The sequence below is a fragment of the Anarrhichthys ocellatus genome, unplaced genomic scaffold (assembly GCF_004355925.1).
Source record: "Anarrhichthys ocellatus isolate YVR2014 unplaced genomic scaffold, GSC_Weel_1.0 scaffold13, whole genome shotgun sequence".
NCBI classification, from domain to species: Eukaryota; Metazoa; Chordata; class Actinopteri; order Perciformes; family Anarhichadidae; genus Anarrhichthys; species Anarrhichthys ocellatus.
Genome location: NW_022280043.1, coordinates 4,311,334 through 4,337,203, shown reverse-complemented (window position 1 = coordinate 4,337,203; position 25,870 = coordinate 4,311,334). Strand labels below are relative to the sequence as shown.

The 25,870-nt window shown below is 41.2% G+C and overlaps 4 protein-coding genes across 7 annotated transcripts; 1 reads left to right on the top strand and 3 right to left on the bottom strand.

The window, feature by feature from the left end:
• Positions 1-109: 109 nt before the first annotated feature.
• polr3c (polymerase (RNA) III (DNA directed) polypeptide C) lies at positions 110-7,089 on the bottom strand. 2 transcript variants are annotated; one of them, XM_031853350.1, is made up of 13 exons: positions 6,838-7,089; positions 5,205-5,351; positions 4,003-4,267; positions 3,405-3,706; positions 3,147-3,251; positions 2,128-2,301; positions 1,983-2,034; positions 1,809-1,869; positions 1,581-1,731; positions 861-962; positions 674-723; positions 406-555; positions 110-320 (listed from the first exon to the last, which is right to left on the bottom strand). In XM_031853350.1, exons 2-13 carry the CDS (start codon positions 5,349-5,351, stop codon positions 239-241), a joined length of 1,641 nt encoding a protein of 546 aa, XP_031709210.1. In that variant the 5' UTR covers positions 6,838-7,089; the 3' UTR covers positions 110-238. The 2 variants fall into 2 exon arrangements, with proteins under 2 accessions (XP_031709210.1, XP_031709209.1); XM_031853349.1 differs by lacking the exon at positions 6,838-7,089 and having other exon boundaries at positions 5,205-6,820.
• Positions 6,954-13,362, top strand: rnf115a (ring finger protein 115a). Of its 2 annotated transcripts, none has more exons than XM_031853356.1 (9): positions 6,954-7,145; positions 9,590-9,648; positions 9,884-9,938; positions 10,184-10,467; positions 10,584-10,652; positions 10,738-10,810; positions 10,893-10,986; positions 11,646-11,761; positions 12,167-13,362. In XM_031853356.1, exons 1-9 carry the CDS (start codon positions 6,993-6,995, stop codon positions 12,284-12,286), a joined length of 1,023 nt encoding a protein of 340 aa, XP_031709216.1. In that variant the 5' UTR covers positions 6,954-6,992; the 3' UTR covers positions 12,287-13,362. The 2 variants fall into 2 exon arrangements, with proteins under 2 accessions (XP_031709216.1, XP_031709215.1); XM_031853355.1 differs by having other exon boundaries at positions 9,884-9,974.
• On the bottom strand, positions 13,362-18,661 carry gba1 (glucosylceramidase beta 1). Its single transcript, XM_031853352.1, has 12 exons — positions 18,570-18,661; positions 18,306-18,383; positions 17,996-18,187; positions 17,768-17,914; positions 17,194-17,327; positions 16,942-17,114; positions 16,743-16,832; positions 16,510-16,657; positions 15,084-15,308; positions 14,540-14,703; positions 14,325-14,441; positions 13,362-13,964 (listed from the first exon to the last, which is right to left on the bottom strand). The coding sequence occupies exons 2-12, from the start codon at positions 18,376-18,378 to the stop codon at positions 13,859-13,861; spliced, it is 1,569 nt and encodes a 522-aa protein (XP_031709212.1). The 5' UTR covers positions 18,379-18,383; positions 18,570-18,661; the 3' UTR covers positions 13,362-13,858.
• dap3 (death associated protein 3) lies at positions 18,570-24,891 on the bottom strand. 2 transcript variants are annotated; one of them, XM_031853354.1, is made up of 13 exons: positions 24,730-24,891; positions 24,489-24,530; positions 22,702-22,809; positions 22,434-22,535; positions 22,206-22,314; positions 22,016-22,108; positions 21,797-21,927; positions 21,154-21,234; positions 20,252-20,416; positions 20,099-20,158; positions 19,919-20,008; positions 19,470-19,587; positions 18,570-19,387 (listed from the first exon to the last, which is right to left on the bottom strand). In XM_031853354.1, exons 2-13 carry the CDS (start codon positions 24,525-24,527, stop codon positions 19,302-19,304), a joined length of 1,182 nt encoding a protein of 393 aa, XP_031709214.1. In that variant the 5' UTR covers positions 24,528-24,530; positions 24,730-24,891; the 3' UTR covers positions 18,570-19,301. The 2 variants fall into 2 exon arrangements, with proteins under 2 accessions (XP_031709214.1, XP_031709213.1); XM_031853353.1 differs by lacking the exons at positions 24,489-24,530; positions 24,730-24,891 and having other exon boundaries at positions 22,702-23,264.
• Positions 24,892-25,870: the final 979 nt, after the last annotated feature.

Sequence of the window (25,870 nt, the reverse complement as noted above, 5' to 3'; positions counted from 1 at the left end):
CCTATGTTTGTCTTTCAGTTTTGTGTTTGTTCTTCAATGAAATTAAAACTGTTGAAAAGAAGTGGTCAATTTATTGATTTTCTGACGCGTGCAATAAAAACAAGCAAAGTCATCTATTAAGATTTTACTGCATCAATCCAGTCATATAAACTATAAAACAGCCATACTTGACAGCATTCATACACAAAAAAGTAACGGAACAAATCTTCAAAAGTACTGCGTGTGAGTTGTAATGCCCTCAACTTGTGGATGCAGTGGAGGTGACGTAGGACTCTATAAGAAAGATGGATTCATCTACCTGGTTCTCTGCTGAATCTAACCTGGAGGGGAAAAGAACAGGAGTGAGAATTGTAACCAACAGTCACCAGTAGAAAAGGGTGTTGTAGTTTTGTTTTGTGCTCTTACTTGTTGATATGAAGCCGTAATGCCTCCAGCTGTTGCTTTTCAGTAGCAGTGATCATCTCCTCGACCTCCGTCAGCTGCTCAGGCTCAGCCCCACTGGCCTGGAGAGATGCCAGAATGGCCTCGATTCGCTGGGATTTCTCCAGCAGACGCCTGCCAGTCAAGCAGAAAACCAATCAAACATTGATGTGTGACAGTGTGTGTGAGCCAGACAGCTCTTAAGAGTTCCTCATGTGAAAGTATCTTGACTTCCTGGGCATGATGAACTCACTTGCTCTCTTTGGACTCAAAAAGGCGTCGCTCTATGAGGTTAGCGACTGTCTGCGAGAGAAAAACGTGAAGACCCAAAACATTACTGAAGGCAAAACCAACCAACATTTAAAGACAAAGAAAGCATGCCATACGTAGTCCTCTTCTAACCAGAGCTCTGAAGGCTACGGCGCATTCATTGTTTTTACCTTGTAGCAGTTCTGAAGCAGCATTCTTGCAGTCGGGAGCTGGTTGACGGTGTAAAGATAGAAAGTACGAGAGGGAGCGAAGTCAGGAGTCTTTGGGATTTCCTGAAGAATAGAAAGAAATGTCATGGCTGTTCAGAGAGAATAAGTAGGTAGATTAAAAGAATACCAGCTGGGGCTGCTCCCTCAAATTTGATGATTTAAAGTGTGTCCATTCAGATTATCAATGTCTCAGTGTAACTGCCAAATGGTCACTTATATTTAATTATTCCTGCGTCATTGTCCACAGACACACACAGAATAAAGAAAAAGGCTACGGTAAGGAAAGTAAGGAATATAAGTAAGGAATTAAGAATATCTCATTCACCTAGTGTATCTTCCAAAAGTAAGCCAAAATAATTTTCAAAGTAGGTTTTTGGATCAGGTTTATTTTTTTATTACTGCTACGTTGTCGCTCATGTTAATTCACTAAGAAAATAGAAGAGACTTGCTTTGTATATTTACATCCATCACAGTGTTCAGTATGTCCTCTCTTTTTTCTTGCCAAAGTTACAAATCATTTGTGGCAACAGTTCAGAGTGTCTACTTTGGAAGTTCTTCCACGTTGTGTTTAAGTGTTTTTGCGGGAATCAGGAGGAAAAGCGGTTAACAATCCATCACCCTAAGAATGCATTGATGCAAAGAGGGGCATCGTGAAAGCCTCTTCACATGTCAAGCTCGTACCTGTAGCTGGACCAGGTTCTGTGACAGCAGCGTGTAGAGCATGTCTTTGGCCTCTTTGGCTGGAATCATTGCAAAATCCTCCACCTGCTTCTGCTCCAGGTGACGTTTCCTCAGCAACAGACGGAAGATGCGCGCTGATCGGGAGCCAAATCTGATAACAGATTAAAAATGATTAATAATGATTACCGGGCAATCACATGTATACACGATTAAAAAAAACACACTTACCTCTCCTGTACTACAGACTCAAGCGTGGCTCGAGCCAGATTGGCCAGCGCTGTGTGCAGATCTGAGAGGTGAGTTAAGAAAAGCACCCACGCCTTGTGTTTCATGAATTTAAAATGGAACAAAACGTGTGTGTTGGTTTTTGACAATATGGTCATGAGCCTAAAAAAAAGATACTGACGACGTACATTCCTCCTCCACTTTCGCCAGCCTTCCCCACAAACTCCATCTAGGATATGAAAAGGACAAGGAGATCAAAACAAATCTTGCAGATAAAAATTTAAGATTCTAAAATTTGGCAGGTTCCTTGCAAAGGTCATACCGGGTCATCAACCAGTAGTGTGAGGTACTGGTCTAAGATGGGTCTGGCTATGTTGTAGCTGGTCGGGAGGGACCTGAAGATCTCGTTGGCTGAGAGAGGCTTTGTACAGGTGGCTGTGGGCGAGGTCGTCACCTCACTCATCCTCAGCATAGTCCTCAATATCTCACTGCTCGTCTGGGTTATTAGGAAGCAATTATGTAGAAAGACAATCATTATAACCATAATAATACCTTTTCCTTGTAAAGCAAACAGGCAGGCAGATATCGGTACAGCAGTGCGGACTGTAACATGATTAGAAACAGGTGGAAACAGCTTGCCTGGTTCTGTCTAAAGGTATCAAAATCTCCCGACCAACGCCTCTAAAGCTCACTAATTGACATGGTTTATATTTGTTTAACTTGTACAAAAACTCACTGACAAACACATTGCATTTCCTGTAAATTCTAATAATAATAATAGTCAACTTGTGTTTTATCAATTAAACACTTTTAATGTGAAGCTGCAGCAGTAGGAAATGTTTGGTTTGCATTAGCAGTAACTTTTTAGATTTTGTTCCAGGAATGACGCCACAAACAACCAGTTCATAATACTGTAAGTATGTAAATATTGCAATATTTTTATCATTGGCGCAATCCCCATTGTGTTACCTCATTCAGCAAAAGAGAGTGACTTAACAGACATTTATTTAAATGAAAATCTTCCAAGATTATTAGTTTAACAATTTCTTTATTTTTTGGCGCGGGCACAGTGACTTCTTTGAGTCTTATCGTCACCTTGAGGTTGCTATGAAAACGGTGGACGAAAAATAACATTAATTGTGCTGATGTGTTATTTTTGCACAGACACAGGCTAGCTGTTTCCCCCTGTCTTTATGCTAAGCTAACGTAGTGCTGGCTGGAGCAAATCGACACGAGAGTGGTATCAATCTTCTCATTTAAACCCTCTGAAAGACAGCGAATTTCACAAAATGACTATTCCTTAAACAATATATTTCAAACAGTCATGAGTAAAAAGCTGACCTGATCACACTTGTTGGCGACAGCACTGATGATGGCCTGGTCTCTGAAGTGGAGATGGAACCTCTCAAAATTGACCTGCCAGCTAATCCCTTCATCACCATGATTCTGAGCATTAGAGACACACAGAAAGAGACAGAGGGTCACACAAAAGATAAGCAAGGCGTTATATGCAAGGGGCAGGGAAAAGAAGAGGTCATTTGAGTTTTAAAAGCAAAGCAAATGTGTTTAAAGTGTAACTATCATGTTCCAAACACTCACCTGTGAATCCATTCTAGCCTTCTTTGCATTCCTTTGGTCCTCTCCTTCCTCACTGCAGAGTTGGCGTTTGCCTCGCCCGACAAGTGTCATGTGAGGCACCTTGTAACAGTCGGGGAAGCTCTCCGGAGTGGGCAGAGCAGTGCTAACAGGGGCAGCTGGGGTACCAGGGGTCGCCGGGGTAGCTGGAGTGGCACTGCCTGTTGTTCCTGCTTTCACCATCGGGGGGCAGCGCTGAAGAAAATGGGTCTCCACCAGTTTGGAGAAGGCAGTGGACACTTCAGTGTAATCCATGCAGCGACCCTCTAGAACAACATGGACAATTTAAATTGCTGTTGTTACTTTTTCGTCATATTCAATCTCTATATAGATAATAAGATCACAAATTAAGTTTATGTTTTGGTGCATTTTGCTTGATTGACATCCTGCCTGGTTTCCACCAAGGCTGCCATTTGACAAAAATTGGATTTTTATTATTGGATTGGATAACTGCCAAGTGTTGAGTGATAAACCCAAAACTAGGCTTAGAAACATGCCTTCAGAAAACTGATGGAGAAGCTTTTCTATAGCCTTTGATTAATACAGACACTGAGATACTGACCCTCCATGTTCTGTGTGAGGCGGTCGGCGACCGTCTTAACCGTGCTACTCATGGTCATGTGACCTCTCTGCAGAAACTCCTCTATGATTAGCTCTCCGGTGTCCCCGTACAGGGTTTTGGCAGTGTAGATGTAACGCGGGTATCTCAGAATTCTCAGAATCCGATCACAGCCGGTCCGATACTCTGTGGGGCTCCCTGGTCCTTTACGGCCTGAGCTGAACACACAGGCCCCATGCTGCACGAGCACACACAAGGACTTCTTTACCTACAAGGAGAAAGAAAGGGGAGCAAAGAGGTGCTTTACCTTCACCATTCCCTTCACATGCACACAAAACAATACAATTTGTAAGAGCTATTTATTTGATTTCAGTATTTACTTATTTCATTCATAAGTAGTATTGTTTAATTATTATAGATGTTTGCTTATTGAGGTTAGATTTTTGTATACATTAAGATAGCCTTTTCTTTTGATAGTCATTCGATTAGTTTAATTATTTTATTTGTTGTTGTTTAAGTATACTTAGTTTTGTGGTTTGTTTATGAATTGGATAACACTATATACATCTATCGGAGTAGGCAGGTACAGGACCAGCATGCACCAGGGTGGGCCTGTGTTTTTTTTTTTTTACCAGAGCAAGAGAGGCAGCGATAGGAGTTCCTTTGTTCATTTGTTTGTTTGCTTTTTTTGGTTTGCTAAATAAATAATGAGAAAAAGAGAATCCTGTATGGACAACGCATTATTTTGCCTGCATAAACCACAAACCCATGGTGCGTCAGTGGCCCTTTGTTTAATGTTTGTTTTGGATTTTTCAGACAAATGGCCACTACACTACTAATCAAATGAAGGCAGAAAATGTATTTGTATATTATATGTATTAGCATACTGTGCTACTCTTATTGTTCCAAAAAACAGCACATTTTTGTATAAAAAAACTTTTTTCTCCATGGTATTGTTTCACTTGTCAAGGTGTTAATATAATCAGGTTACAGATGATGCAAAAAAACTACTCTATGTAAACGCACTGTAAATTACACCTAGAACAACTTTATAGTCCACCGATGAAACCAGAAAGACTGCTGAACTCTATTTGAAAATGCTAAAAATCAGTGTGTGTATAACAGTATATACATGTGTAATTATATTTCCATGGTGTGAAGTGGAGAGAGTAACAGCCTTGAAACAGAAAGGGTAGGAGTGGTACCAGGTCCAGTGGGATGCCAGTCTCATGAATGATGGTTCTTAAATTCTGTGCTCCACCTCTGAGCAGGTGTGTTCCCACTTTCTCCACCACTTCTCCAAAATGCTCCCGCAGCAGGAGACCACACAGACGCACCTCCTGGGCAGTCATCTGCACAGAAAAACACATACAGAGGAAGAAAGGTCTCACATATAGACTCCATACAAACTTTACACTACAATCTATATTAAGCACCTATATCATAAACACAACAATCAATACAACACTATCTATGTGCCTTTTAATACACATTATATACGGTAGGCTTAGCTTGACCTTTCTAGAACATCTGATTCTAAATCACTCACTAAAAACATACTAAGGAACAAGTAGCTTGCCAAGTAAACGGTCACTGAATAAAAGGATTTACAAATAAACTTATCATGGATAAGTTGTCATAATTGCAAGGAATTATGCTATTTTACAGGGGAACACGAGCGTTTTACACAATGAGTAAAATGTGTTTATGTTGAAGTAAGACTATGTGCAAAACACTAGTTACTATGTGTTATATGAAAAACATACACTCTTATTACTGTATATTGCAAACAAATGTCATGCTTTTCTGATGTATTATCAAGTGCATGGACTTGCATACACCTTTTTCCACTGCAGCACAGATGTTACTAATAATATTAACAATTCACAATGGCTCTGTTTCATTGAAGTGTTCCAGTCAGCGACAGAGAGCCAATATGAACATTATCAGGTCTCAATAGTGAAAAATGTCTGACAGTTTCTCACAGTGCAAGGTGACATCTTCAAATGTCTTGTTCTGTCAGACAAACAGTCCAAACCCGCTAAATATTCTGTTTAAAATGTATAAACACAGAAAAGCAGCAAACTCCTTACATTTCAGAAGCTAGAACTGGATGATGTTTTGGCATATTGAATTGAAAAATGATAATTGCAGATTAACTTTCTGTCCGATATTCAACTGATCGTTCCAGCACCAATAAAATACAGCATTTTTGGAGCTTGACCCATACTAACTGAGCTGACTGAAAGTCAAAATATCTGGGCCTTCTATTGTTAATTTATCATGCAAAACTCCCACAACTTTATGGAGGTGCTGTACAAAATCACTTGAGTGATTTAAGGCATCAACTATGATTAAGAGACTTGTTTGGACAATGAAACTTGGTCACTTCTCTAAGAAAAAGTGACCAGCATTCCTGAGTTCAACTGTGCCTATTCCCCATAATTGCATTTTCTAATTTAGACTATTAATGAATGTATTGCTTGATACTGTACAGAAACGCCTCCTTGGTAGTGTAACGTTAGAAATAAATGTCAGTGTTTGTCAAAACGCAACATAATAATACAAACAGAAGGCTAAAGCGTGCGCGCACGCACACACACACGCGCGCGCACACACACACACACACACACACACAGTATCCACTGTCAGTCGTTCAGCAATACACAGCTTGACTAGTTTAAAAACATAAGAAACAAGTAACCTTATTTCACACGGTTACAAGTGAACGTAGCTGCGCAGGTAGCAATGCAACAGCAACACTTTACATACTAGCTAGCTAGTTAACGGCTAATATTTACATTATGTCATCCGAAAAGTCAGATATTTTTCACAAACCTTTCCCACAGACAAGTTTCAGTACACAGGGAATTCCTTGCCTTAAGCATCCCACTGAAAGTCAACCGGACACACGAGTCTTCTCGCAGACAACACACGAGCACTTCCGGTATTCAGCTCTACTCGTTTGGATTTGATCCGCGGTGCCGCGGTGCATGCTGGGCTGGAGGCGGACAGCTGTCTTCAGTTCGTGGAGGACCGACGTCAGTGTTTGTGCTGGTCCGGGGAAGATGGCGGAGGCTGCGGCTGTTCCACCGCATCGGTTTTTCTGTCACTGTTGTAAGGGAGAAGTGAACCCTAAACTCCCGGTAAGGCAGATGTATTTCTTTGTTTGCCTGTCGTACTCTTGTGCAAAATGTGCGGTTGACAAGTCAACCTTTTTCCCGAAATGCCGTTTGTTTCGCTTGCTCGCTACAGCTAAACACTAGCTAGCCAGTTAGCATTTAGCGGCGTTTGTTGTTGTTAACTCTCTAAATAAAACTCGTGACACTCCAAATGTGTTGTCAAAAAACAGGCAATCAAAAGCAGATATCGATATTTGTCAGGCTAGCATGTTTAAGACAGTTAAAGCACTGTGCTTGATGCCTCGCTTTGACAGCTTGTGGATGTTGTGTTTTGATCAGAATAACGGAAACAGCTGAGAGAAGAAGCTCTATGTTATTCTTGTTTTGTTGTATACACGGTATTAACATTAGCGGTCTGATATTAGGGTTCCTTTCGTTTACAGGGTTGTTTCTGTTAAACACACACTTGACAGGAGGAGTTGGGGAATTTTCAGGAACATAAACACGTCGTTTTCAGTTTCAGTTATAAAGTGAAATGTGAGAGTAATGTAATGTCTAGACGCTGACATGGTCCAAATGTTGACAGGCCCTTGCTAACCTCAACATATATCACACATACATGTCCTATGTATTTGTTAGGGATCTCTATTTACACCCAGTCGCCAGTTTATTAGGTACATCTAGCGTTAGCTCAAACTAATCCAGCACTAAACCCGAGGTTCATGAAGGTTATAATGGTTTAGTTTAAACTGTTTTAAAAAGGTGTTCAGTTCAATTTATTGGTTTATTTTGGAAGCTTCTGTTTTCAGTCTGACTTATGTGTTAAATTGACTAGAGCTGAAATTATTAGTTTATTAATAGATAAGGAGACAATATTGATAACTTATTAATGATGTAAGTCATTAAGTAAAATGCAAACATGTTTCTAGTCTCAAATGTTAAGATGATAAGGTTTTCATAGTCTTTTAATTTTATGATAGTAAAATTCATATCTTTCGGTTTAAGTCTGATAGTTGTACACAAGCTATTTTTCTATATCGTTATTACACTGACCAAATGATTTATCCATTAAAGGATCAAATAATTGGTATATTAATTGAATATGAAAGTAGGTGTTGACCAAATGTGTAACATTTTAGCTGGGTCTATCTTGATTGATATAAATGAGGTGAACAAAAAGTACCTAATAAACGGGCATTGTCTCTGTGACAGTAACTCAGTCCTCCAGATTATCCTGCTGTCAGCTGAATCCATATTTTTATGGTATGTTTGAGGGTAATTCCAGCCTGCCCCGTCATTGACTCTAAACTGGTCTGCTTGTCTCAAGAACACTCAATCCTGTGGCATGTCGTCACTGAGCCAACTTTCTGCAACACCCACACACTACTACAGTATATCTCAAAGAGTCGTGGATCCGTTTATGCAACATATAACCTATCTATGAGCAAATGACACACACAACAGATTCGAGACATGACGATAGTTTTACATCCCCAAATGTTTGTAAACTACGCTAATACAGGATGTTATATCGTCATGTGAGCATGGTATTCTATTGTTCTCTGTTTTCAAACGCATTCAGTGAGCTCCAAATAGAACTGAGTTAAAATGTATAATATGTTTTTGACCTACTTTTTCCATCAACATCGTTTACATAAACATCAGTCTAATCACTTCTTCTTCTGTATATTAAATGACCCGACTTCAGTCCTGTTCCCATAGTCAGGGATTCCCTCTCTTACACTAGGGAGACAACATATGATCCAGCTGTACAAGCTACCAGCTGTGTGTTTCACATTCTATTTTAGTGGCTTCTATAACAAACACACACACACATGTTACAGTTACGTGTGGTTGGCAGACCAACTCTACCTCTTGGGCTACATTCATAAAACAGCGTCATACAAATCTGATATTATTCTCGTGAAGACAAACTGATTAAGTTTTGTTAATCAAACCGGGCTGCATAATGTCTTTACTCTTTTTATGACTTTCTAGGCATTAATATATCACAATTTAGCAAATACTATGGAGATATTTCTTTTTAAAAATCCATCTATGTTCATTTCTCGTGCACTACACCAGACAGCACATGTGTACAAAAGCCTCAACCATGAATTTCTTGTTCTTTTAATAAATATTTTCTTGTAATTATTCCTTTGGACAACAAAATCATACAACTAGATCATATCATCACAAATTGATTTTACTAAAGTAGAGCAGAAAAATGATGTAATAAATAATCAACATAGTCGCTCGACAGACAATGAATCCGCAACTACTTTGATAATCAATTATTCATTTCAATCATTTTTAAAACAGAAAAAGCAGCTTTTCTCTGCGTTTATAATCGTTTATAATCTTTGGGTTGGGGACTGGTGAAAATGTCACCTTGGTTTCTACAAAAATGTAATGTGCATTTTTCTTCTTTCCACTGCGACTCAATCTTTGTCGTAAATGTATTTCAGGAGTATATCTGTCCGAGATGTGACTCAGGATTCATAGAGGAAGTAACAGAAGATTCCAGGTGAGAGACATTTATTATTTTAGGAATCTACCTCATTCTCAGTCTGGAACAAAAGCAGCAACATGAGCTGTTTTCATGTTGCTGTAAACAAGAAGCCAGATGTTGTGCTGTAGAAACGTGTAGGCGTATCATGCAGTTCTGTCCCAGGCTAGCACTAAACCTGAACATGTGTATAGGGTTCAGTGGTTGTTGCTAATAAAGTGTGTCTTGTCCCTTTGTGTGCGGTTTCCCTCAGTCTCCTAGAGGGTGTCGCTAACGGGATAGATGACGCAGCCACACAATTTGCAGAGGTAGAAGCTGACTTGACGGATTTCGGAGAGAATTGGGTGGGGAAGTGGGCAAAGAGAATTGATTGCAATCATTTATGTGTTTAATGAACTTGTACTTATTTCCCTGCCCGGTTCTTGACTGAACTTTCTGTTTTTATTCCTCTCTTTTCCCATTGTCCCTCCTGCTTTCTGATCCTTAATCCCACTTTCTGTCTGAAAATCTCTTTCTTCGACCCCTTACCTGTCTCCTCCCACCATCCCTGTAGCTATGGCACCTGTTGTTACTGGAGCGGCCATTTACAGCAGACAACGACACACCTGACTCAGAACCTCGGCTCCCCGGAGGGCGCTTGGGGGGTCTCAGTGACCTGGGGGGTTTGGGAGGGGGACCAATCGGAGGGTCAGTCCCAGCAGGCCTAGGGGGACCTATGGGGGGTCTACTAGGAGCCGGGGATCACTGGGGACCAGGACGTCCCCCTCGCCTGCACAGCCAGAGGAGATACCGGTCCAGAGGCAGCAGTAGACCAGACCGCTCGCCTGCTGTTGAGGGGTGAGTAAAGTTCAGTCTTCCTTACCATCGTCTATAAACGACAGTGCTATTTATGCTCTAATACTATCTACTCTTGTTTTGGTGAGGACATTATGTATTTTCTCTCCGTTTCTCAGGATTGTACAACAGTTCCTCGCCGGCCTCTTTGCCAACTCTGGGGTCCCTGGCTCACCCCCACTCTCATGGTAAGATGACATTACGGTAGCATCACAGTGCTAGCGTCACCGTGTCAGTGCTATTTCTTATCAACTTGTGGTGTCTGACTCTCAGGACAGGGATGCTGCACTCTAACCCGGGGGATTACGCCTGGGGACAGGGAGGGTTAGACGCCGTTATAACACAGGTAAACCAAACTTAATAGAACTTTTTTTGTCCCGGTCACCTTTCAATTTCTCTGCAGTTTACTAATGTGTTTGCGTGTGTAGTTACTAGGTCAGTTGGAGAACACAGGACCTCCTCCAGCAGAGAAAGAGAAGATCTCTTCTCTCCCAACTGTCAATATCTCTCAGGAACAAGCAGGTCAGTAATTCCTTATTTTTTCATATTTGCCTTTTTATCTCAAGTACAAATTGCAATATTGCTCATGGACATGACTGTACCTGTGGATGCAATAACTGTATTTAAACAATTATCCAAATGCACACCTTGGGTTGGACCAGCTGTTTGTGAATCTATTAAGTCTGTATGAAAAGGCACACTAACTAATGGCTTATATATGCATACAAAGAGACTACTAATAACAGAGCTGCCATCATGTGAATACATGTTTATTTGTTCAGAAGGCTGAGCAGCACTTAGATGCAGCTTCAAAAGGCAGCCAAGAGAAGCCGCTGAAACTGTCTGTTTAGAACGAAAAATCCATTAACCTTGAGTATCAATGCGTTCCATAAATTATTTAGATTTTTATTCTTGACTTCCTCTTCTATGTATACGGTCATATTTACTACTTTGCTTTAACTGTGTGCAATAGCTGACTTCTTTGGAGAAATGACTCTCCATGTGTCTTAAGGAGTCAGGCCTTTACCCTTTTCCATAATTGTTTTAGTAATTAGTAAAAACCATGCGTGGTACCGCTTTACTGCTAAAGAACTGATCTGTAGCAAGTCATTAAGTCACTGATGATTACCACTAGAAACCACGAGGGTATTGATAAAACATTTCTATCTCCACTCCTGTAGACTGCTGTATGGAATGTCCAGTGTGCAAAGAGGACTTCGCAGTGGGAGAGCCAGTCAGACAGCTACCCTGTAACCACTTCTTTCATTCAGACTGTATAGTACCATGGCTGGAAATGGTGAGTCATGACAAAGAGGGTTTAACAAACTCACAAAATAGATCTGACATGTGATACTGTATATGGGATATTCACAGCGCTCATGCATTAAGTATTAAGACCTAAAGGTAATTTGAACAAATGCTTTGGCGGCTCAAAGTTGCTCAAAATAAACAAGAAACATTGCTGCCCGGTGCAACTGAGTGGCTCATTTATGTGTTCATAATAGTTTTCGGACAACAACGGAGGTTAATTGCACAGGGGAATAAGCTGTGTGAGACAGGAAATAGGATCAGTTTATTTATTTAAATGGTAGACCAGACAGAAAGACCCTGGCAGCCTGAGGGGACTAAAATAATGAGTCAACTTCTGGAAAACTCCCGCCTAAAGCTGACGTTATCTATGTTCTGTTCTGTGGCCACTCAGCATGACACATGTCCAGTGTGTAGGAAGAGTTTGAACGGAGAAGACAGCAGCAGCCAGCCCCCATCAGAGTCCCCCACCCTCTCCATGGACCCCCGCACACAGGAGAGATGGTCCTTCTGAGACGCCCACCTGTCTCATCCCTCGGTTCTCCTCGCCTACATCCAACAACACACCGAGAAGACAAAGCGCTTATCACTTTCCTCTCTGTTGCCGTCTTAATCATCTCAGTCTGATATTTTTTGTACTTTCATTTTCTATTTTAACGCCTTTCTCCTCAACCTACCATACAGATACCCGTACAGACGTCTTAACAGTCAGTTGAGGTCTGGGAGATCTCTTCTTTTTTTTTTTTGCCTCATAAAAACCAGCCTAGATTGATGATGATCAAGCCTATGTCTTCTCTACTTCCACCTCGAATGCAAACGCCATCCGTCTTGAAATGCACTGCTGCAATACACTATTGTGGGGAAATTCCAGACTTTATATCACACCATGCCCTCTTTACTCATCAGAAAATTAGCTAAATCCTGCAACTGAGCCCTATACGGCAGATGGGAATACTGTAGGGGTTACCTTCGCTCGTTCAGCATTTACAGGGCCTGGACTCAACATGAACACCTATCGCCCTGCAATAAATGTTATGTTTATGAAGGGTATAATGATACATTTTTGTTGAGATGATCTTGATTGAACTCTTGTTATTTATTCTGGCGGTGTTTTATTGGATTGCATTGTAAAAGGTGTTCATGTTATTGTGTCCACTCTCTGTAGTGTACTTCAATAAACACTTTTTTAGGAATCATGTTGAGTCGCTGCTGTTTCACGGCCCCAAATGGAAGCTGACATCGAATGAAAGCAAGTGATTCCTTACACCTTTCGGGGGGGGGGAGAACATTGAATATACCAGTAAGGGAATACAATTGTCCCTTTATCCAGTCATTTAGATTAAAATATAGTGCTCCTGGTGTATATATATTTACAGATGGCATCCCTGTCGTTTGATTCCTCCGTTTGACATTCACATTTTTTTTATCACTTTTGATGTAAATAATTTTAGTCCAACTTATTGTTTGCAAAGGAAAAAAAAAAAACATTGAGAATGTTGACACAAATGTGAAATTACCTGGTTATCAAACTGTATATTATATATATGAAAAAATGTCTATGATGTATTAATAAATTGACAAAAAAATGGTCGTAGTTGAATTTTCATTGTTCTTTGTATTATATACGGTATATGTTCTCAAACCTGGGTGACTGCACCCAAAAATACATAAAATGTGTATTTTCAAACAATTTACACTTTATTTTAAAATTAAATAGCAACAGAAGGCATTTACAATTTCTGTACATTATTTCTGTGATTGTGAGGACACTTGAAGCATCTTGTTAGCTGGAAATCAAGGCAGTAGTTTTGGCACAGGTCAGTCAGGTGAACTGATACATTCAGGTTCCCAATAGGAATCGCTGCATTTTAGGCTTTTGAAGGAAAATCTAATGAAGTTATGTTTGAGGTTATTTTAAGTGACTACTGAATTACTAAAGCTGTGCAGAAAAGCACAGCAGATTATGAAAACGTGTGCGAGTGGCTTAATAGAGACAACGTATTCAGAGTAATAGAAGGTTCTCAACATGAAATGTGCATAACACATTAGTAATGTGGTCGAGGTGTATGTGAACTTGTATTAATGATCAGTGTGTGTTCCAAGCCAGTGTGAGCAATGAATAAGCCGGTGCGGCGGCGGAGATGTAGCCCACAGCCAGATCCCCGACTTCAAACTGGATCACTGACGATGACCTACAAATGGGCCGCACAATTAATCAAAATTTTAACGCAATCGTAATATGGCTTACTGAAATTTTCAAACTGCAGGAGGCACAATATTAGTTAAAGGAGTTTTATCATATTCTACAGACCTAAACGACATCTTTGTCTGGTACATATCTACGCAAACATCCCACCAAAATCATTCAAACGGGTTTAACGAAAATGATCATCCCCTCTAATATTACAAATCACAACGCAATTTCTATTTACGTAAAAATAATGTCAATTACATATTTTTTTCAACATCGTTAAGCCCTACCTAAAAAACACAAGTACACGGTTTAGTATTATGAATTTCCTGTCATTTGCACATAAAAACATTTCACGTACCTGTTGAGTATGATGAGCACTACTGATCCATCTGGTCTGATAAAAGCAGAGTATTCCAGCTCTGTTTCCTGACTGGCGGACACGCCCACTCTCTGAGACCCTTCCCACAGGAACTTACTGTAGAAAAAGGAAGATCTCATTAGACCTTGTAATGATGGAACAGGTGAAAAATGCCATTCAGTGTGAAAAAGATCATGTGGGAGCCAGTTTAATACCTGAAGTGGGCCATGCTGTAGAAGTGTGGCTGCTTGTAGAAGACATCCCGCTTTGCATCCACTATAACAGGGCTGTCCACAAAGTTTTTAACCCAGTTTGGCCCACCAGTCTGGTCCAATGCCAGGTTCCAGTCAGTCCAACCCACAACATAATGATTTAAGTCCTGCCGTGGGGGAAAACACTTACAGTTCAGCATCTAGTCTGTGCTTTGTAACTTTGCACTAAGAGGTGTTGTTTTGTTCAGGACAGCACATCTACACAAACAAATCCCTCCTGATTCTCAAGATGTCTAGAGTCTGAATGCAGTCATGCAAAATAGATAGAACGGAGGGAGTCCAATTTCATTTGAGAGAGAGTGAAGAAAGAAGAAAGAAAACACCAGTTCCAGCATGCTTTGACGGCCTGCGGGTCATTTCTAAAGACTGTGTGCAGCAACTTGTAAACCTGAGGTGATTCAGCTTTCAATAGCAGCTCACAGCTTGTCAAATCTGTCACAGTGGATGTGACTGAACAAGCCTCATGCAACAGATAAGATGATCTTACCCCTATTATGTCATGTGCGTACTGTTCCGCTCTGTCCCAGCTACCCAGCTTCACCCCTTTGTCTAGTGGGCTCCAGCCAGAACAGGCCTCTGTGCCAAACAGGTAATACTCTGGGTAGAGATGATGGATGACTCCCAGGCTTATCTCTGCCGGGACGAGGCTATCCATGTACCAGTGAACTGCCACGCCATGAATGAACCTTCCTGCATGAATGTCATTTAGGACCTGGAGGGAAAAGTTAAAAAATATTTTAAAAAAACACCTAAAATGCATGCAGGAAGAGGGCAGGAAAAGGGGAGGAAGTCCTCCCCTTTCAGGATATCTGCAGGTACTGAAAAGTCAAACACATTGCATTTAGTTTCTTCCTCATATGGAATTAAAGAGTATTTATTTCGTCTCTTGCCTGCTGAAGAAGGTAATGTCAGGTAAATATTATTTTATGTGATTGAGTGGATTGTGTGCTACAGTAGCTCACTCTGGGCAAGTGTCAATTTTAGCAACAACAAAGGAACGTAAATTAATTTTTAATTGGTTAATCCATCACTACGTTTTATGCTGCTCATTGGGTCCAGGCTGCAATAACGTTATTGATTATAACATTAAGAATTATTACTATATATTGCTGGTAAAAACTCAAAAGTGTAATATAATAATACATTATTAAATAGTGTTCTTTGTGTCAATAAAAAGTATTAAAAAGTATTAAATTGAACCCTGCAGAAATCTATTTTTTTAATCTTGTCCTTGATTCTTGTGGCATTAAACAACAAAACTGGAGCAGCAAAAATTAATCGATTGGTTGTCAACTATTAAATTAACTGCCAACATTTTGATATTTGATTAGGTAATGTGAACAATTTTTTAAGAAAAATTCAAATAAACATTCTCTGATTCCAGCTGCTAGGTTCTCTTCTGCTCTATGACGGTAAACTGAACATCTTTGAGTTGTGGACAAAACAAGACATTTAAGAACTTCCTCCTGAGGCTGTGGGAAACTCTGATCATTTGTCAACGTTAGCATTTATCTCACCATATTAGAGATCAAACAACTGATTAATCGATAAAATATTCAACAATGAAAATGATCCTTAGTTGCAGCCCTGATAAACCACAAAACAACCCCCTTCTTCAGGTTGATTCCTATCTGATCGTTTTAGACTCTTTAATCCAAAATTAAAGAGTAAATAAAAGTCCTTTATTCCTGCAGCTGGACCCAACATCTTCGTTATTGTGATGAATGCATCTGAATTATATCATATTAAGTTATCATGTTAAGATTTTTTAGTATTGTTTAATACAGTTTCATTTCTTGCACTGCTTTATGTTAAAAATCCAATTTTCTTTTGCCTGCAACTGCAGAGTAGCCCCAGGTAGAACAAAGTTTACCATGACTTTACCCACTATATCTCTCCGTCCTTGGACTCACCACTTTGGCCCAGTGAGGCAGCAGCAGGCGGTTGTCATCCAGGATGAGGACGTGTGTGCGTGGGTGTGAAGAAGCATGCAGAGCAGGGCCCAGGTCCAGAGCCACCCAGTCCCTCTGCTCCTCAGGAGTGAAGCCAAGAGCCTGGAAACTGCAGTTAGATACTTCTCAGTCTGTTGTGCAATTCATGATCCATGGTGATGGTTAATTATTTGTAATATAATGTGAGGAGAGACCTGTAGTTTGTCATCTGTCCTGCAGAGGGCTCATTCCCTGTTGTCAAAGCCCAGAAGGTCAAGTTATATTTAGCATATTCCTCAAGGAACCTGAGAGGAAAGGAAAAAAAAAAAAAAGCAACCATCAGAATAATTTCCCCTTGTCAAAAGCATTACCAACATGTGACTTTGCATTAAGGTTAAAGCCCCCACATGGCACCTGATATAGTACTGAGCCCAGGTTTTGTGCTCCTTGCCCCCAGGCTGGCCCTTCAGGGAGCCCTTTCCTATGAGAGCACCGTTAGTTTTCATCCAGGCGGGGGCGCTCCAGGCGCTGGCCAGCAGAGACAGGGGGCGAGGAGACAAGGCCTGAGCACGCTGCAGGAGAGGGATCTGATCAGAGGAAGAGGAGAGATTAGAGCTATGGAGAGATGGACATGTGTTTGTGAGAGGAGGAGGAGACGAGAGGGACCTTCATGTTGACGTCCTCGGGGGCCAGTGTGAAATTGTCCAGGTTGTAGTCTCCAGGTGTGTCAGCATATGTGTACAGACGGGTGGAGAAGTCACAGCTGGCCATGGGGACACGCACCACGCTGTAGCCGATACCTGCCAGAGACACAGCAATATAATCAGATTTTTAAGAGAATTCATCTTTGTTTACTCTTTGCTTTGAACACATAAACATTAGCAGTTGATCCCAGAATATATCTATATATTTAATGCTATTGCATTTTATATTTACAAATTTCTATTCTCCAAATTGATCATTATCATCCTTATACGTAGACGACGTGGATGGTGATGGTGATTCGGTTGATATGGGAAACAAACTAACCTGCACATATAGACACCTCTCACAGAACGTGTGAAATGTATTTTCATTGTGTTGAAGCAGGACAACACTGGTTGCAAAGTGTTTTTACATGAAAAATAAAGAAACAAGAATAACAAATGCGTATCTTATCCCTGGAATTTATGGCCACGTTATGCTTTTCTGACCCGACACCCTACTGTTGCACACAGGAGATTCCTTTCACTGAGTGTACCTTCGGGGGAGAAGTACTGATGCAGCAGCTGGTCCTGTGCACCAGCAGAAAGAGACAGGATGTTAATGGCCGCTGCGTCCGTCATTGCTCCACCGAACCCCCTGATCTTCTGGTACTTCTGGTAGGGGACGATCGTCAACCTGAGGCCTGAAAGGAGACGCAGAAAGAGATGAGACAGATGCTCCAACACCACAGACTGCTGCAGCTGAAGCCCACATCATCCCTCACCTGCACCGGTGCTGTTCACCTGGACCGGACCCCGGCCCGCCTTCAGTCTGCTGCCGGCCATGCTGGTCAGGTAGGAGGAGTACTGGCCCAGTGGAGGCAAAGTGACTGACCCAACACTGTCACAGTAGGTTGAGTTACACTCACACACCACAGAGTCATGGCCAAAGTTTCTGGCAACACATGCATTGCTTCCTGGAATGGAGAAGAAGTCACAGCAACATGACTTTCTGTCTGTACTGGTGAACAGAAGCTGTATGATTGCATGCAAGCGAGAGGATACAAAGCATTGGGACAACCTGTGCAGCGTTACCTGTAGAGAGGGTCACTTCCGCCGCGAGGAAAACTAGTGCCAAAAGCACAGATGATGGCGACAACAACGCCATTTTATCTAGAAACAAACATCTAAATTAGGCTAGAGTTCAAATTTGATAAAACACGGATTGAATCAGTGTCCCGGAAGCACTTCAAACTGTAAAACAAAAGTGAATAAAGACCCAGCTGCTGCGATAAGCTGATACACACACACACACACGTTATTGTCAAGTCATTCAGATCACTGAAGAGATGTCCTCACCTCAGAGGACGCAGACAGAAACTCTGTCATGTCCCGCGGGTTGATTTTAAAAATATTTAAAAATACACTCAGCAGTCACTTTGACCAATCTGCCATACCAGCGCTTCCTCTATCACCACCACTATGTTTAGGCGATCAAATGGACTGCTGCTCAGTCACGTGACCTTGTAAACTATCACGTGACCAGCTGAAGAATGTGAACCGCCGCCAGATGGCGCTTGGCCATAAAAGCAGGACGCAGACTGATAAGTGTCTCATTCAAGGTTTGTTTTGTTTTTAGACGCTTACAAAGCCTGTAACACGTCTTTTCAATATGTTTTAGTATTGTTTTTAAATGTATTTGTGCAAATTGTAATATCTGTGTCAAAATAAAAAACTTTTTTGCACTTATTTTTTCTCCCACTTTACCCATCTCTATCACACAAAGACATTAACTAAGTGGCAGATAATACCTTTGCATTCCTAAATAATGCTTTTCAGATTCCCATAGATTCATTCGATTCAAGACAGAACTACTTGCAATTAAAGACTGCAGGTTTAATTTTTAATAAAGTTCTTTTTTTTTTTACTTTATTCAACATTTTATTATCAAAGTTACACACATGCATCATAATTTACAGACATTATGAGTATGGACATTTGTATATTTATGTATTTCTAGGACACTGATATTTGTGTGTATGATGTGTGTGTGTGTGTGTGTGTGTGTGAGAGTTAAGTCTTTCTGTAACTTCATAGGAAGGAACTAATTCTGTCCAACATCGATGGATTTCTGTTGCTCAAAAAGATGAGCTCTTTCTTTCCATTTTCTGTTCGACCTGATGAGAGGAAAAATAATTTAAAGTTACTGAAAAAGCATTACTTTAAAAGAAGAAAGGCATCCACAGTATCATCGCTCACTCTGTGGATGCTGCAGCCACTGGCGGTCCATGAAATAGAGGTAACAGCTCTCAAACTCCTTCTCGCTGTAGTTGGGCACCGACACCGGGATGAGCGGGTCCATGGTGTCAAACCCCCTCTGATGAGCCAAACACAGACAGGAAGTCAGCATATGAGACATCAAACATCGCTTTAAAAGTCATGTTCAGGAAAGAACGTCGAAACACTTTTTATGCTCGCCACAAATATCAACAAATCATAACCAGTATGTCTTGTGTGTATCACTTTATTTAAATCTGAAAAACATCTTCAGCACTAGTTCTGAGGATTGCTCTGATCCTGTACGGAGGCCAGGTTTGCAAATTTCCGACAAATGAATGAAGTTGGAAAAGAGAAGGAAAGACTAATCTGCTGTCAGAGCTCGAGGAGAAGTGCTACAGATTATTAAGTACAATAAAATGATCTCTGACCTCTCCCAGCAGCTCTTGAGGCAAGTAGGAAGATTTCGAAGTGTAGAGAGACCCCGTCTGAGACAGAGTGGTGATGATGGCGCCTCCAGTCTGAGACAAAAAGAGTGAATGTTATAAAGAAATCTGAGATGTAATATTCTCATGCATCTGTGGTCATCTCCTTTAGTGCGTTCTTCTTACCCAGCTGTTCGTCATCAGCTTTTTCAGGTTATAAACCAAAGTGAGCTGCTCTGGATCTACCTGATGACAGTAAGAGAGAGAGACACGTCAGCTGACAGAGAAGCATGAAGACAAAAAATGAGAAGTGACACGTTTGTTGATGCGTTTCCTCACAGCACTCTTATCCTCCTTCTTGATGGTGGATCTTCCCCACAGGGCGTTGACACCATCCACAGCCACGGCCAGGCGGAAGTCTGACTCTGGCTGCCCGCTTTGCATCCTCAGCTCCTTCATCACCGCCCCCACCACATCACTGCTGCTCTTCACGCGAGATATACCCTACAGCAAAAGAAACATCCATCAGATGCCCGATGACAATCTCTTTAAAGCGACTGAATGGCAACTCCGCCGATTTAACACATCAAAGTCTGCTTACAGATCTTGAAGAGTATACCATTACAACACCAATTGTGGGTGATGTAAAATGTTTTTATTGCATTTTACTCTTTTATAGAGTATCAACAAACAACTTTGTAGGTCAAACTCTGAGCCACTGGGTTATGGTTGAAGCGAACAGTAATTTCATGCTCCGTTTCTTTAGGTACAGATGCAGGAGGTTAGAAACTGGTTTGATTTCTTTTGTCTAATAATGTGCTGTCAGAAGGCTGGCTATTAATATCAGATCTAATTAAAGCTCACAACAAGCTCACAGCAACACCAGCGGTGTTGAAAAACGTGTTTGTCTTGTTAAGGAGCAAATGATTGATTGAAAGAGGTGAAAAATCCCCCGACTGAACATAACTCTCCTGCTCTTTTCCACCTTTGTCAGTGAGTGTGGTACAAACATATTGTGCTGATCCATCCTCGTGCTCAGTTCATTGGCTATTGATCACCACTAAGCAGCACAGTCAAGGTGAAAGATGAAACTCTAATGACCCCCAGTGGGGAAATCGGTAGATGAAGGAAAGGATAGGTAACAAAAACAAAAAAACTACAGAATTGATGAGAAGGTCTCGGAGGGCGAGATAAACCACATCTCAAATAAACACACACAAATACTCTGTGAGAAAACTCACCTGATCCACCAGCTGCCCGAGTGGACTTCCCTCCTCAGTGAACTCTCTCTTTGTCCATGAATAGCGCTGCTTTGTCTTTATCTGGGAGAGAAACCACACAGTTTAATGGTCTGGGTCCTCATTTCTATTCATGCACCAGGCGTCAGATGTTTTTTATTTGCCTCATGACATCACAAATTACATCTATTAATATTTCAACACTCCTTTCTCCATGCTAAAGAGCACTAAAGTACTCAACATGCTCCGTCCTCAGTACATTACAATATAAAATCCCTCAAATAATAAACCTCAAACCATATCATGCTGTTATGTAGCTACTCTGTTATGCAAAGACACTGTGCTACGAACGCTGCCTTTAAGAGCGGTGCATAAAGGGAAATTCAGGTGGTGTCATAAACCAGTTTAATTATGTATATCAGCATGTGACCGAAACCGCTGTGAAGATGCTGTCAAGGCTCATTCGAGGTTTATAAATGCCGACATGCTTGTTAATAATGTGACAAATGATGTAATACTCCACAAGCCTTTATTTTGACGATAAGTACTCAAGAGTCATCAAGTTCATATTGTAAAATTGCAGCCTATATAAATATCATCTGATGCCGGATGTTTATAAAAAGGCACACTGCGGAAAGATCTCTACCTTTGAGAGGAAGCGCTCATTGGTGATTCTGAAGTTGCGCAACCATTCGGTGGCTTGTAATGGCTGATCAAAGCGAGAGGTGTTATAGGAGGAGGGCAGCAGCTCTTTGCAGTTCTTCACCCAGAGGTGAGCTATATTAGAAAGAAAAAAACCAGAGAAGTAGGTCACCCTCTGTGCAGCGGTAGCAGCCAGGCCCTTGTGTGATTGCGTTTGTCTCACCATCAGGAACATGCAGCACCAACCATCCCTGTGTGTAGCAGAAGTGGAGTGTGTGACAGAGAGACATCGTCTTCCCACTGCCCTTCAAGCCATCTGAACAACTTGATAAGGTTAACAACGGCGTTTATCAGAAGCACGAAGAGTATATTTATCTGCGTGTGTGGTTGTGAGCACGTGTTGCAAAGGATACAGAATACATATCGTAGAGAAGGTTTGCTGTAGTCTGCTTTCTTCAGGTAAGAGATGACTTCTAGAGACGGCTGCCTCACCATCATACAGGCTTCATTAAACGTCTTCGCCTAAAAGACACACATTCGTCGGCATTGGTACATTTAACCAAAAACAATAGATCAAGCCACAAAATACTATCTATGAGCCAGTATGTTTTAAAATAATGTGGATGCTGTCACACACATACCTGTTGTTGATAGCGCCGAGGGAGACCGTGAGGGAACAGAGTGCGGATGTGTGCAGAGGGCAGCGTGTAATACTGTCCCATTTGTTTCTCTGAATGACACGCCTGGAAAGAGCGAAAATACGTGAGATCAACAGCTAAAATCATGCAAATATATGGACATCTTGCTGCTACGAATATAAATCTGCAGCAACTAGGCAGCTGTGCTCTGTTCTTCCCTGCTTGATAGCTTGATGAAGACATTTGCACTGCTTGAGTGAGATTTGCTTACTGGATCATTCTCCTGTGTTCTGAAAACTGAGAACTGCTCAGGCTCCACAGCCACAGCCTCCTGCTGCTGCCCACATCCACTGGTATGAAGGGACCTTACATGCGTTACCTGCAAAAAATTATTATAGAATGAATACTCTTGAGAATCCAGAACAATGATCGAAACAGAACACATGGTACTGTAATGATATGAGACACATTAAAACAGATATAAACCTAATAAATCAATTATAAAGTACAAGACATTAATACACTGATAGAAAGCCTTCAAGAAAAACTGAGCCCAGTTAAAACAGCTTGTACGCAAACTTGTACTGTAATCTATGTTAGACATGGTGGAGTGTTTTGCGAAATTGTGATGCTCCTAGAAGGAAGGCCAGGGTTATTAGGTGTTAACAAACACCTTAAAAAACAACAAATAAAAATTTAGAAAAACAAAAATAAAATAGAGAGAGACATAGGAAGCTGTGTTTCTTGTAAGACTGTACCTGTTAAAACAGACAAGATTCTGTTGTCACACACCCTCTGCGTACGGATGTACGGGGGAGGGGAGCGCACACACACACACACGCACACACACTCACGTTCCTGAGGCGGTTCAGGTGGCGATTTCGTAGGTGATTAAGGTTCATGATCTCCTTGGTAATACGGGGTTGCGACCTAACCTCAGTGGGACGTGTTGTGAGCACACATACACACACCCACACATGGTAGCAGGGCTTGTGGAGACTTTCCCCACCCTTGCACATAGGTTCACACAGAAGGCACCTGCTGAGGTTTGCATTCTGCATTAACCCTTTAGCTGGTCAAACATATATATGAGAATACCGTGGTATTAATCTGAACCCCCTTCAGGGGACAGGTGGAGATGTGATGTTTGCACATCTGCACGCACGATATTGGCGTTCTGGAAATACCGAGGCCCAGGGGCCATCCAGTTTCTGCACTCACGATTTATTACTTATTGTCTTTCCCGGTTGCCTTAAGCACCGGCACTTGATCACGTCTCTGCATTTACGGTAGTTACTTATTATCCTTTAGGGTTAATTGAAACTTCATTTAGGGTCATGGGACCTCGTCTGCATTCTTATATATCCTTTAGGGCTAATTGAAACCTCAGTTAGGGTCATGGGACCATGTCTGCATTCCTGCATTTAGACGCCAGTTACGCAAATGGGTACATATAAATAAGAATACCCTGGTATTAATCTCATGCTGGGGAAAAAGGTGTTTTATGTTTTATAATCATGTATTGTTTGGAGTGGCATGTATCTCTGTGTCCTGTAGGCATCAACCAGTGAGCAGGGTGTGTCATGTGTCGTGAGTACTAGCAGATGTAATTGGGTTGGCCTATACTTCTGACCTGGACAAACACTATGGTCATCCAGGTATGACAAAATTTAAGGGGTGTTACCCTGATACTGTCCTAACCCACGGAGGCACCAAGAAGAGGGGGTTACTTTGCCCCAGGTGTTGTTAATAGTATAAGTATTCTCGGTTTTCAAGGACCTTGAGCTGAGTCGGGGGAGAAGCCCACCAGGTTAGAACCTGCGCTGGGTTAATCTTTAAACTTTTTTCTCCGGACGATTTAACACAGCCTGCTAATGCACACACTACAAAAAAAAACAATACAGGTGTTTTGCTCCAGTTTTCTTCCTGCATCCTTGCTTTATAAACAGAGATATACAAACATATTTTAAAAAATGGATTATTCTTCATATACTGGGCAGGTTATGTGTCTGCAGCTTCTCCAAAAGTCCTCAAACCTACTGTTTAAATGGACCTTACCGTTTGCCGTAGTCTGAAGGACAGTCTGTGCAGCGCCATGATCTGAAACATGGAGGACGACACGAGTTTAAGTTATATTTCAGGGGTCGCAAGTGCCACTGAAGCAAGTAGTATGTAAAAACCCAGCAGTGTCCTTTAACCTTGCGTAAACACTTAGCTAACAGCTAGCTGTGGTCCCCAGCAGGCATGTCACTTACAGGCAATGTTAGCTAACGTTATTTTAGCGCAGAAAGCTGTTTACCTGCGATTCAGTTCAGATTCAGTCACGACGATTTCGGTTAAGGTCATCTATTGGTAAAATTTCCCCGGAGTGGATTAAGGAAAGGGTAAACTGCACACCTCCAGGCGAAGTCAATGTGCCAGATCTGTCATGGAGACCGCCATCATGCACCTCAGTGCCGGAAGTGACGTTGTACCATCACACATATTTCTAGCCAATGAGAAGGGGCGAGCCAGACGACAACAACTGAAGAAAATGGAGTTTGTCAGACTTTGACACATTTTACCTGTAATAATAATGAATGCTGTTAGAGTTATGACGGCTGTAAACACACAGCGGAGGAGTCCAATACATAATTAACTCTTTGGAGAAGGACAGTGCTCTTTTTAAGCACTAAACACAACTCTCTTGATAGGATTTATAAGAGCTGTTGCCAACGTTTGTCCTTTGAACCAAATAGGCCTCCAGTATTTTTAATTTTATAATATCCTTTAACCAATAGATCTGTAGTAGCTCTAGGTAGATTAAAATAAAAGTCACAATTCCCTTTTACAAAGTGTGAATGCATGATGAAAAACAAATGTTTTCCAGCCAGCTTTTACCTCCTTATTCTTTTATTTTCTTAAGCCTCGATTTGCTTATTATGATGTTCCTATTTGAAAATGAATTGTATTACTTACATTATTCACATTTTATGGAAATGTTAACTAAGCATTTACGTTTTTTTAACAATCAAACTATCAGTTGTCAAAAACAGAAAATCATTTTTAAATAATACTGCGCAAGATGTATATCCCAGGCTGGATTAGCATCCAGGCAAAGACGCCAACAGCCCCCATGCTCCTGTACTCCCAGGACCCCTAAAAAGGCGTTTTTTTGTGTGCACTGTACTTGATAGGAACTCATAGTTGACAGGACACATAAACACAGCAGAAGAGGTGGGGAGTGAGGGTTTGAGGCATAAGGACCATAAACATGTTCTCTGGGCACCCTAAAGAATTAATCTGGCCATGCATTGAGGCAAAGATTTATTACCAACCATGCAAAGTTGGCAACAGCCCCAGTATACCCAGATTCAATATGTGTCATTTGGTATAGTAATTTAATGAATTTCTAATTTGCTCTCCAAATTTGCATCATTACCTTATCCCGAAGTTCTGTC

Coding starts and splice junctions, on each gene's coding strand:
- polr3c (XM_031853349.1), bottom strand. CDS start 5,369: ATGTGTTTTTCTGTGCAGATGACTGCCCAGGAGGTGCGTCTGTGTGGT. Junction 3,707..4,002: donor CCTCACACAGAACATGGAGG/GTCAGTATCTCA, acceptor ATGTTGTTCTAG/AGGGTCGCTGCATGGATTAC. Junction 2,035..2,127: donor CACTACTGGTTGATGACCCG/GTATGACCTTTG, acceptor TTCATATCCTAG/ATGGAGTTTGTGGGGAAGGC.
- rnf115a (XM_031853355.1), top strand. CDS start 6,993: ATGCTGGGCTGGAGGCGGACAGCTGTCTTCAGTTCGTGGAGGACCGAC. Junction 9,975..10,183: donor CGGATTTCGGAGAGAATTGG/GTGGGGAAGTGG, acceptor CCATCCCTGTAG/CTATGGCACCTGTTGTTACT. Junction 10,653..10,737: donor GGCTCACCCCCACTCTCATG/GTAAGATGACAT, acceptor TCTGACTCTCAG/GACAGGGATGCTGCACTCTA.
- gba1 (XM_031853352.1), bottom strand. CDS start 18,378: ATGGCGTTGTTGTCGCCATCATCTGTGCTTTTGGCACTAGTTTTCCTC. Junction 17,915..17,995: donor GGTGAACAGCACCGGTGCAG/GTGAGGGATGAT, acceptor GTCTCCTTTCAG/GCCTCAGGTTGACGATCGTC. Junction 17,115..17,193: donor CCGAGGACGTCAACATGAAG/GTCCCTCTCGTC, acceptor TCCTCTGATCAG/ATCCCTCTCCTGCAGCGTGC.
- dap3 (XM_031853353.1), bottom strand. CDS start 22,875: ATGTGTTCTGTTTCGATCATTGTTCTGGATTCTCAAGAGTATTCATTC. Junction 20,009..20,098: donor AGCTGATGACGAACAGCTGG/GTAAGAAGAACG, acceptor TTTTTGTCTCAG/ACTGGAGGCGCCATCATCAC. Junction 19,388..19,469: donor GTGGCTGCAGCATCCACAGA/GTGAGCGATGAT, acceptor TCCTCTCATCAG/GTCGAACAGAAAATGGAAAG.